This window comes from Sapajus apella, unplaced genomic scaffold, assembly GCF_009761245.1.
Source record: "Sapajus apella isolate SASKATOON/1434 unplaced genomic scaffold, GSC_monkey_1.0 scaffold40, whole genome shotgun sequence".
Taxonomy (NCBI): domain Eukaryota; kingdom Metazoa; phylum Chordata; class Mammalia; order Primates; family Cebidae; genus Sapajus; species Sapajus apella.
Window position 1 is genome coordinate 20,101,971 of NW_022436980.1, and position 12,391 is coordinate 20,114,361.

Here is a 12,391-nt window from a genome sequence, read left to right on the forward strand (position 1 = left end):
TGATGTGAATGGAAATATAAATGAAAATGTTTTTTGGAGAACCATTTAATAATAATGCAGAAGTCTAAGGAGTTTGGTAAGTAACATTTTAATCAAGTTACTCCATTTCCAGGACTAAACAATCATGGCATATGCAAATATATCACTACAAAAATTAAATAGTGTTTGTAACAGAAAAAGACTGAAAATAATGTAAATATTGAACAGAAAACTGAATAAATTATCATACACTCATACAACGAAATACTAGTTATTTAAAATGAAAATAGCAAATGTTTACTAAGTAAATGGTGATTTCACACACAGAGCATCAAGTTAAAAATACGAATATCAAGTTAAAAATAAGATTCTCAGACAAACCTTATCTGCTGATATGAAAATAATCTGATTTTGATTTGTATGGCCAAAGAAAAACCTTAACTAACACAGGTAGTAAGCTACAATTTCATAATAACTAGTATTAAATATTTGGTGATAGGTACTACACTTTCCATTTACTTGCACAGCTAATCCTCAAGCTATCCTTAGGAAGAAGGTTATGCTGTTAACATTTCTATTACACAGGTAAAGAAACCACCGCTGAAAGACCCTGCTGGAGATCATGAAGAAAGTAAGTTGTACATGAAATCTGAACCCAGGTATGTCAGATCTGTAAGCTCAAGCTAGTAACCATCACCCTGTACTGCAGTTTTCCTTCTATTTCTGTTTTAAAAAATAATCATTAGGTAGATGACCACCATTATTTATGAAAGTGATTTAATGACATCTAATTCAACTGACATGAAATACTTAAGTACTGAAAAAGCACGAGACCTATTATCCAAATATTTCCAAAGTAGAACAGAAAAACAGATTTATCCACTGTAGCAGAACCACAGTAATGTGTATTACTAGTAACGTAAATAAAAATGTAGTAATGTGCATTACTAAATACACATCTCAGTAACTAAAAATCAAATAAAATAGGACTGGCAAGTGGTTCTTGTCTTTCTCTGCCTGGCCGATTCTCAAATATAGATAGACTCAAGTACTAATCATGTAAGTTTGTGATGGGGATGGGTACAGACATAGTATGCACAAGATGATTGTTAGCCCTAGTATTCTGGAAAAAACTAACTGTGAGAGGCCTGGAGCCAGCTTGCTTAAGAGTCCCAGCTATTTATAGGACCCAGATTAGTCCCCATTGATATTTAAACTGGAGCATAAAACTGTCACTACCTGACACCAAACTCCAGCTGGACAGGGAGAAATTTGAATTCAGCAGCTGAACTTCAAGAGCTCCCGGCTAGTTTAGCTGTGAAGGACTGCTAATCATTGCATTAATCTCACACTAATATGACTCTTCATTGCATGTGTTTAAAATATTTTGCCTCCACGTTTGTTATGGTGGGGGCTTAGTAATTAATCACCTTTTCTGGGAATTTATCCAAATCTGGCGACATATTCTCTACATGCACTTACATCAACAGAATTGATACTGCTCCTTGAGCCTGAGGTACTAGCAATCCAATGGCCATATCCATTTTCTGGTCCATCCACATTAATGTCTGCCAGGTGCTGCTGCAGTGCTTAAGGTAAATTAAAAAAAAGAAAAACAAAACCTAAAATATCAACCCTCTTTGGAAAGATTCATTACCAAAGAAATATAATAAATATGTCACAGCTGAGAAAAAAGGACCCAAGGACATAATCACAGCTGTTTCTTTCGGCATGTCTGTAAAGGAGTAAAGGCCTTCAAACTAGAGCAAACAACCTTCCTCTTCTTCCTTCTAAAATCCTCTGTACATGGAAAACTTTTCTTAACTGACACTAAAGGTGATGATAACTGTAAAGGCTTTATGTTTCTTCTCTGGAAAGAAATCTTTCAAGCATTAACAGATAATTTCTGCAACATTTTTATGACATAAAGGATTAATTGAAAACTGATTGTGGCTTTTTTTTTTTTTTTTTTTGAGACGGAGTTTCGCTCTTGTTACCCAGGCTGGAGTGCAATGGCGCGATCTCGGCTCACCGCAACCTGCGCCTCCTGGGTTCAGGCAATTCTCCTGCCTCAGCCTCCTGAGTAGCTGGGATTACAGGCACGCACCACCATGCCCAGGTAATTTTTTGTAGTTTTAGTAGAGACGGGGTTTCACCATGTTGACCAGGATGGTCTCGATCTCTTGACCTCGTGATCCACCCGCCTCGGCCTCCCAAAGTGCTGGGATTACAGGCTTGAGCCACCGCGCCCGGCTGTGGCTTTTTTTATACCATAAAGTATAATGCTTTTCAGACACTTTTGAGAATAACAAGCTTAATATATCATGTTATATCAAGTTTTATATCATGTTACCAGGATTCCTAATAAATAACACTGAGCCTAGAGCCAAACATGTTTAACACTACTTATTGAAAGTACCCTTTTGTACATCATCCTGGGTACGAGCTTCAAAAGTTGTTATCAGGTCATGATATATAGGAGATAATCATAATCCTTGTTAACAAAGACCAAGAGGAAATATATCCTAATGTTCCAAAAATTCTATGTTATAGCCTAACTCCCATGATTAAAACCTAAGATTCCATTACCCTCCACATATACTGATTTGATTTTTGGAGCTTCAGTCGCACAATTGGTTAGCATATGATACTTATATATTGATTTGATTTGATCACTAATTTCCCCAGCATTTACAGTTTAGTTTTGTGATCTCTTTTTCTAATGTAAGACAGGCTCTTTTAAAATCTTACTACTCTGCCTGCAAAGTAAAATTCTCAATACTTGCCTGCAGAGACCATGTCCATTATTTTACTATCCTAGATTATCAAATATTAGTCTGCAGATGTGAAACTATCGGTTTATTTTACTCCATTTAGCCAACACTTTTTAAGCAGAGAATACCTTCAAGTAGTTCAAAAATAAAATGACAAAACACCTAAAGAGTCCAAAGGGTACACTATAAAAAGTATTCCTTTAACTGTTCCTTCCCAGTTCCGTCATTTAATCCTTCTTCTCCACAGAGGCAACCATATGGGCAGTTTTTCATTCATCTTTACAAAAATATTTCTTGAAATAAATCTCCTTAAACAGTCTTACATCAGTCATTCATTTCAATTGTCTATTATGTGTGTTATCTGTACGTCCTGCTGGCCTTGTCTTTTCTGAAAATACTGAATGAATGAAGAGAGTCTGCCCATTAACTAATGTGAACACTCCACATCAACTCTGTTGATAATCAATAACAATTTCTTCTGAAACATGGAGAAAAAAAAAATAAATTAAAATCTTACCCATAAATCCTCCACTGGCAATACTCACATATTCTTTGTTTTTCTGTAATAGAAAATTTAAATTATTCCAAAAATGTGACTTAATTAAAACTTTGCCTAGTTCTAAAACATTGATAAATACAGTATCAAGTTACATATTAAACTTCTGGACTTTCTTATTTCCGTGACAGTTTGGACTTTGGCACAGAGAGGCATAGCCATTTACCTTACGTATTGTAAAGTCTGGTGCTCAGGTGGGAAGAAGGGGACAGCTTCAAGGCTATTAACAAGTCTTGATTTTACCTTTATTATAGTTTCAATAGTGCAACTGTCAAACCAAAATTAGTTAAACAGTATTTTAGGTTGTAATCAAGAGTGATTTTTAAAAGCTTTCAAAATATTTTATGCCCTTTATTAAAAGATAATATAAAAGGAAACATTACAACTAATTAGGAAGAAATAAGGAATGTTACCATTTTGCAAACTACTAAAAACTAATGGATCTAAGTAATATAAATAAAAAAAGAGAAACAGAAAAAAGAGACATCTAAATACTATTTGTCATCTAAAAGAGACAGTCATCACCCTCAGGACCTCCTTCCTCTGAACAAAGCAATTCAGTCACATCTCTAGATTTAACTAATGGCTTACAGGAAATACCAAGGACAGAACATGATAGATGATACTATGTAAATATAATCAGCAAAATCCAGAATGTGAGGAACTCTATAACACAAATTAATTGGGCTTTTCTCAACAAATATATGCAAGGAAAATATTTTAAAAAGGAACCTATAAACTAAATTAACTTAAAAGACATCAACCAATGTTAACACCTTGTTTTAGATGAAAATCAGGGAAACTTGAATACTAGTTAAATTTTTAAAAATAAAGTATGATAGTGATGTGGTTATGTCTTTACGAGTTTATGGCATTCAGTTTTCCCTACTTTTCAATTTCCTTGAGACTTTCCATGATAACAATTAGGGAAAAAATTTATAAAACCACATAAATAACCTGAATAATTACAAAAAGTTCTCAATATTCCAAACTCTTGCCCTATGACAGCCCTCACAATATATAGTATAGTTTATACTGAAGCGTTTTTATTTTATTTTGTTTTTGGGGTAGGGTCTCGCTCTGTCACCTAGGCTGGAGTACAGTAGCATGACCATGGCTCACTGCAGCCTCAATCTCTCAGCTCATGCAATTCTCCTGCCTCAGCCTCCCAAGTAGCTGGTACTACAATGGAACACATCCATACCCAGTTAATATTTTTATTTTTTGTAGAGACAGGGTCTCATCATATTGCCTAAGTGGTCTTGAACTCCTGGGCTTGAGTGATCCTCCCATCTCAGTCTCCCAAAGTGTTGGGATTATACGCATGAGCCACTGTGCCTGGCCTGAAGCATTTTTACAATAGGCCAATTAAATTTATGAGTGAAATGTTTGGTTCCTTATTTTTGTTATTCTGTATATTTCTAAACTCTTTCCTTTAATAAAATTTAACAGCCTACAATCCCTCTCCCAAATATCCTGTTTCTTCTCTGATTTTGCTTTTCAAGGATTTTGTCTTTAAACTTTTTCAAACCAAATTCCCAGTAAAATACAACACAAATAGAAATGATTCCAAATTGAGTGGCTTGTGTATTACCATGCCTACCATCTTGCTGATTCCATAGTTCAGGACCACACAAAGTAAGGCCTTTAACACATCAACTGCCAAATAATATCTAATAAACAACTGTTTTAATAAAAAGTAAGCCATCACTGAGTGACATTTTTAAAAAAGCAGAGGAACAGGTTGCATAAAATCACCAATTCAAATTAGTTGTTTTGAAGACAATATTTAAACACAAAAAGGAAAGATGGCTAAGTGTTGTGAATGAACATGCATATGTATTTTTTCAGTTTCAAATGAAGATACTAAAATGAATTATATAGCTATTGTAAAAAGTACTAGGACATAAACACACATAAAGGTCAATGTAACATAACAGGCCAGGGGCAGTGGCTCACACCTGTAATCCCAGCACTCTAGGAGACCGAGGAGGGCGGATCACTTTAGGTCAGGAGTTCAAGACCAGCCTGGTCAACACAGTGAAACCCCGTCTCTACTATAAATACAAAAATGAGTCAGACGTGGTGGCACGTGCCTGTAGCTCAGCTACTCGAGAGGCTGAGGCAGGAGAATTGTTTGAATCTGTGAGGCGGAGGGTGCAGTGAGTGAAGATTGCACCACTGCACTCCTGCCTGGGCGACAGAGCAAGACTCCATCTCAAAAAAACAGTAATAATAGAAAAAATAAAAGATCAATGTAATATGATCCAGAAATAGATCTTGATGCACAGAGGAACTCAGAGTATTAATAAGGTGGTATTTTAAATTATACAATTTGTAAGCTATCTGGAGAAAAATTTTTTAAAATTCCTATCTTACTTCTTACACAAAATAAATTCTAGATGGTTTGAGTTAAACATAAAAAAGAAGTCCTATAAGTACAGGAGAAAAATCTGAAGAAGACCTTAACAAGACACAAAACCAAGAAAAATATAGATAAATCTGACAAGCAAAAAGTTATTTACATGAATTTCTTAAAGGTCATAACAATAACCAAACAACGCTGAAATAATCTATGTCGGCATACCTGTAAAAAGTGTGCCAGGACCATATTCATGTACATGTCTTCCTCCTCCCTGCCACTGCCCATAAAACAGAGGTGCTCCCCACCAGCTATGGAGCCAGACTCAATGGACTGCTTCTGTGCTTCCAGCAAGGATTTTACTGACTGTGCAAACTCAGATGGATTCTGGAGCATCTAGACAAATTTTTAAAAGTTAAAAACTTGGCAAGCCTGGTTTATATACATTTGCAAACTTGAAATTTTTTTTAGGAAAAACCCCAATATTTAAAGAGACACAATGAACACAAAGGAAAAAAAGGCTCTTCTAAATAAAATCCTGGGATAAATGCTATATTTATAAATGTATCTTTAATACATTAGAGCAAAAGTTGAACATTCACAGAAAGACTGAAGCAAGTAAAATACTTCTATACTAGAGAAAAACTTTGTTGTTTTTTCTTATATAACAAGTAGCTACAGTGTCCTTAGGTATCATGACAGAAAGAACAGAAAACTATAGGTTAAAACAAGCTCTATTTTTTAGTTTCCACTTACATGGTAAACCATGTATTTCTTATAGGAATAGTCAGAAATAACAGAAAGCATTTATTTATCAGCACTATTCCAGGTAATGGAGACACAAGGATGAAATATTCATTTCATACCCTCAAGGAAACAAGTATGACAATGACAACAAAGATGTTTAAAAGCCATTTTAATGGAGATACATAAAAAGTATGGTGAATAATTAATAGAAAAATGGACAAACCATATAGAAAAGCAATTTGTAAAAAACAAAAGCAAATATAAATAAATAGCACACTCACAAAAAATAATGTCAACCTCATCAGTAATTACAACTATTTTTACTTAACATTCTGGTAAGGTACGAAAAGATTGATAATGTTCAATAATGCTGATGGCATTCTCATTTACAGTTCTGAAACATAAGGTGGTTCCGCCTTTTTAAAGGGCCATACGGTGGTCTCTAGTAAAATGCATATGCCCAGACAACTCAACGAAACAATTTTACTTTTAAGAATCTGTTTTACAGAAATATTCGCATAACTTCACAAAGTGTATATAAAGATGTTAACTGCAGCATTGTTTATTACAAGAAAAAAAAAAACCCGAATATACATCAATCAGGCAATAAATTATAGTATACCTACATGTACCATGGACCACTATGCATCATTAAAAAGAATGTACTTATATCAAAAGATCTCTTAGAAACTGTTAAGTGAAAAATCAAGCGGCAAAACAAGAAATATATAAATAGATATTAAAGGTCTAGAAGATTAAGTAAATTGATAATATTCTTTAAATTTTTTTCTTTTTAAAATTTTAAAATTTTTATTTTTTTACTCCATTCTGCAGATGAAACTTTAAAATGTTTTAAAAATTCAAGCCAGGTGTGATGGCTCATGCCTATAATCCCAACACTTTGGGAGGCTGAGCAGATGGATCACTTGAAGCCAGGAGCTTGAAACCAGCCTGGCCAACATGGTGAAACCCCCTCCTCTAGTAAAAATACAAAATAGCCAGGTGTGGTGGCACACAACTGTAGTCAGGAGGCTGAGGCAGGAGAATCACCAGAACTCAGGAGGCTGAGGTTGCAGTGAGCCGAGATCATACCATTGCACTCCAGCCTGGGGGACAGAGTGAGACTCTGTCTCAAAAAATATATATATATTAATTCACGTATTCATGAATCATTTGAGTAAAATTTTAAAATAGAAATGAGAGAGGAATCAAGGAAGAGAAAGGCAGAGTTTACCTACAGAATATGGATGGGCTAAGATGGCCTTTCTTGTAATATCTGAAACCCTGATTTCTTCTACTAGTTTTTCTCTCAATATCACCTAGGCTAGTTTTCTCTCAATATCACCTCTCAATATCACACATCCTTTCAGTCTTAGCATCAAATTTTTCAGACAAATTGGGAAGGGGAAGGGTAGACTTAATATTTAGCAAAGAGGTTTCTTATCGCATCCCTGGGTTCCCCGTCCCTGAGGCTTTAATGATCCCAGGATGGCTTAAATGATGTTAGCCTTAATTCTACCAACGGCTCTATTCATCTCTGACAATATTTAATTATTTACTTTACCCATTCTTCAAATTAAATGACCTAGGATAGTAGTTTTAACAACTAAGTACTTATATGCCAGATACTACCCTTATTAAATATTCATTTATTATATGCATAAATACTTATGATTAAAAATGGCTTATACTAAAAAGCCTACAGAATTCTTACTCAATTACAATAAAAGCTGATATCCAAAAAGTACTTCGGAGGTGCAATGCACTATGCTAAGTGCTCTATTAGGTAGCTCAAACTAAGTTCAGAATTTACTGACATAACAATGGTAAGCAATAGTAAGTCACAGTGAGCATTGTTTTGGACTACCCTTTATGATGCCAAAAGGGTATCTGGGCCAGGCATGGTGGCTCACACCTGTAATCCCAGCCCTTTGGGAGGCTGAGGCAGGGTGTCACCTGAGGTCAGAAGTTTGAGACCAGCCTGACCAACACAGTGAAACACCACCTCTAGTAAAAATATAAGAAATTAACCGGGCATGGTGGCAGGTGCCTGTAATCCCAGCTACTTGGGAGGCTGAGACAGAATCGCTTGAACCCGGGAGATGGAGGAGCAAGATCATGTCTTTGCAGTGAGCCAAGATCACGCCACTGCACTCCTGCCTGGGCAACAAGAGCAAAACTCCATCTCAAAAACAAACAAACAAGCAAAACTAAACAAAAGGGTATCTGGGTGAAAAGGAAACCTGACAGCAACACTTTTAAGAGCAGAGACTCCCTCCTTAAGGAAAAAGAAAAAATTCCCCAATTTGGGACCTATAAACTAAAGAAAAAAAAGTTACTTTAAAAATAATTAATCAGCATTTATACTAACCAGATCTGAATCTAAATGGAAAGCAGTTGATAAATGCCCAGCATTATATTGTTCTGCAGGACGGCAATCCACCACAAAGAACCGGACTCCTTCCTAAAAAAGAAATAACATTTGACATACAGAAATTTGCGATGAGGTTCACATTGCACAATATAATATTGAGAGTTAACTGAAGAAAGGGAACAAGTTTATTAAAAAATGGATGTCACATGGAATTAGGAGGACCTAGTTAGTACAGAAAATAACCTGAAGGTCCTAAATATTTTCATTTCTTTTAAACAGTTAAAACATTTTTTTAAATGTTGTTCCTTACTGGAAAGTCTTAAAATACACAGCAGGAGAGTGTCTGAGCTATAAAACTAATTATACTGGAATTTGACAATGTACTATGTAAATGCTATACAGTTAAAAACACAACTCTAGATATGCTATTCTTATTTTTGCAAATCTGCAAATTTATCAACAGCTCAATTCACGTAAGAACTAAACATCTATTTTGTGTGGGGGGAATGAGAGGAAAATGTTCTACAATACTAGTTTCAACTAAAGAAGTTCTCATGGGTCTTTTAAACTAGATAATATGTTTTCATATGTTTTTGTTTTTTAAGAGATGAGGTTTCACCATGTTGGCCAGGATGGTCTCGATCTCTTGACCTCATGATCTGCCCACCTGGGCCTCCCAAAGTGCTGGGATTATAGGCGTGAGCCACCACCGCACCTGGCCTCATTTATTTTTTAATATTAGTTTGAATAAGAAAAAAGTGAGATGCTCGTATTTTGAAAATTCTCAGTAACCAGTATAGATACAGTAAGAAATCCAACTAAGAATGATCTACCATAAAAGGCCATCTTCCCATGTTCATTTCTCTCCTGCCCTCAACCTTGGAAATACACTACACCTTCCAAATGCACACCATGGTTAACTGTTGCACCACTAGTAGTAAAGAGCGTATATTAAAAACATCATTGGTCAAAGTGACTCATTAGATTTTTATGAAGAAAATTGTATTTTCACAATTTTCCTTTGCTACAAGTTTTATGGAACTAAACCATGTAATTCAATTAGCTGTTAACTACCAGAAACTTTTAAATGCTAAAGTACACCCTTTTAAGTACTTTATACAATGACACATTGTTTCTCTACTGAAATATGAAAAAAGATATGGCGATTTACAAAAGTTGGTGTCAAGAATTACAATAATTAATTATAGACAAGTAACACAACACACAGGCTGACAAGTTTTAAAATGACCCTCTGAACATAACATTTAACACAATCGTTCAAAAAGGCAAAAGAGCCACCTTGTTGCAGTAAATCGATTTTGTGGGAATCAATGAACAGGGAGGAAGTTGGTTCCTTGTATTTAAAAGGGACAGTCCCCTAACAAACTGGGTTTCCTTTACTCACCCCTTGTAGCTGATTTGCTTGAAGGATCTCTGACACTGAGATGGCCAGACAAAGAGCTTGACTCAGATCCGCATCATCATCCTTAATTCCCAACAAAGTACTACCAAAGAGATGGTGATTATCCTGTTGGAAAAAAAATTTTCAAACATTATTAAAAAATCAAAATTTCTTCCTAAAAATATTCTTATTAAACTATGATAAAAGGTAAAATTAATATATTCTTGAGTTGTGATTTTTAAAACTTAATACTACATAATCTCAAATTTCATAGGCGAAGAATTATAAAAAAGTCACATGAAGTCCCTGTAGTGCTCACATGAAATGAAAGACTAAAAGAAAAAAACACACATTCTACTTAGCTATTTTCCACACTATCATCTGCAGTTAATACTAAATTTTAAAAATGGTTACTTAAAATTTTTCATATCTTAATAAAATAAAAAATGTGGCAGAAATGAGCTGCATAAATGAGTTAATATGCTGATCCACAGCCTGCTCTAATTCGCAACTGCTACTACAGATTTGTTATGTCTGAAGAATAAAAGGTGCACCTTCTGAAACAGAAAATAAGCCTTTTTTTCACTCAATGTTTTAAACTACTATCTTACCATCTGACACGCAACATTGTTGGGAGCTGAAGTTCTATATAAGAAAATTATTAAAATAGCTGAAATTAGTCCCTAGAAATAAGCTTTTTTTAAATTAGTTATTTTTAAGGGAAAATGTTCTTAAAAGACTTCCTCTACCTGCTTTATAAAACACATAATCTAACTTTATCTTAACACTTCAGTGACAATAATGAGTACCAACTGGAAATTATTATGACAGAATACTTTTTAAAAAAGACAATAAATAATGCTCTCATGGGCACCTGAAGTCATATACACACCTGTTTGCTTTATAAATATAAACTTGTGCCTCTTCCACTATTACCTTGTGCTTCTTAGTTTCATTTTTCAGGAGTTCATATCACTCATATGTCTAATCTGATGTCCTTTATTGAAAGCACTTGTCTGGTCTAAGGATCTAGGTCTTTATGGGTCTAAATGACCTTTCTTTTTAAGACAGCTTTGCATCACTAAGACTGTACAAGGATGAACTCCAGAAAAAAGTGGCATAACTCTACCCCCTCCACTGGATTACTGCAGTAAAATAATTTTTAAAGTCAAGAAAGGATTAATTTAGAAAATATTTCACAGTCAATTTTCTTATGATCAGAGATAACAGTAATCAGAAGAGAGGTAAGATGCTTCCTACTATCTTTCTCACGTGTCTGTTCCTCCACTAGGGAGGGTATTTACTGAAGGGAAAAAGAAATCACACAAAACTACAACACGTAAAGAAACAGAAAAAACTGACAATCTAAAGTATTTTAACTAAAGTGAATACAAAGTAATAAAACAATGTACAGAATGTGAAATACAAAACTGTTGGTCATTTCTTGTTTTATACCTTCCTAAAAGAAGCTGGCGTTTTACTGCAATAATACTGAGCCAGGGAGAAAAGGTCTTCTATATCTTCTAGATTCAGACTGGATGGAGTATTTTCCAAGAACTCTGAAATAAGATTATAGACATAATATTTAGTAGTTTATGAAAACTGCAAACATTGTTTATGTATCAGAACTGAAATATCTTCAACATAAATACTCTGTAAATGGAATCTCAACAGTGGTGCTTTTACAACTGCAGAGAAGTGGATTTTCCCAAATGAGCTGAAACTGTTAATATAAATCTCTTGTTAGTGAAGGATGGTGTCAGGCAATCAAAACAAATTCATTAATCTTAATTAGAATTCTATGATTTATTTATCTAACATATATGAAGAAGTGACAGGGCTCTAACATACAAAATGTCTTAAGAAATAGTTACTGATTGGATCAAGGCAACAAGAAGAGCTAACGATCCTAAATATATATGCACCCAATACAGGAGCACCCAGATACATAAGGCAAGATCTTAATGACTTACAAAGAGACTGAGACTCCCACACAATTATAGTGGGAGACTTTAACACCCCATTGTCATTATTAGACAGATCAACCAGATAGAAAATTAACAAGGATATCCAGGACTTGAACTCAGACCTGGACTAAGCAAACCTAATAGACATTTACAGAACTCTCCACCCCAAATCCACAGAATATACATTCTTCTCAGCACCACATCACACCTACTCTAAAATTGACCACATA

At 34.7% G+C, this 12,391-nt stretch overlaps 1 protein-coding gene across 2 annotated transcripts in view; it reads right to left on the reverse strand.

Moving 5' to 3' along the window:
* The window catches only part of TBC1D23 (TBC1 domain family member 23), a 68,259-nt gene that overhangs the window by 15,736 nt on the left and 40,132 nt on the right, over positions 1–12,391 (reverse strand). For both annotated transcript variants that reach the window (XM_032299342.1, XM_032299341.1), the window contains exons 8-13: positions 11,650–11,753; positions 10,198–10,320; positions 8,790–8,882; positions 5,897–6,067; positions 3,271–3,313; positions 1,462–1,568 (exon numbers count right to left, since the gene is read on the reverse strand). In XM_032299342.1, the coding sequence (XP_032155233.1) occupies positions 1,462–1,568; positions 3,271–3,313; positions 5,897–6,067; positions 8,790–8,882; positions 10,198–10,320; positions 11,650–11,753 (641 nt within the window). The remainder of the gene's footprint in view (positions 1–1,461; positions 1,569–3,270; positions 3,314–5,896; positions 6,068–8,789; positions 8,883–10,197; positions 10,321–11,649; positions 11,754–12,391) is intronic.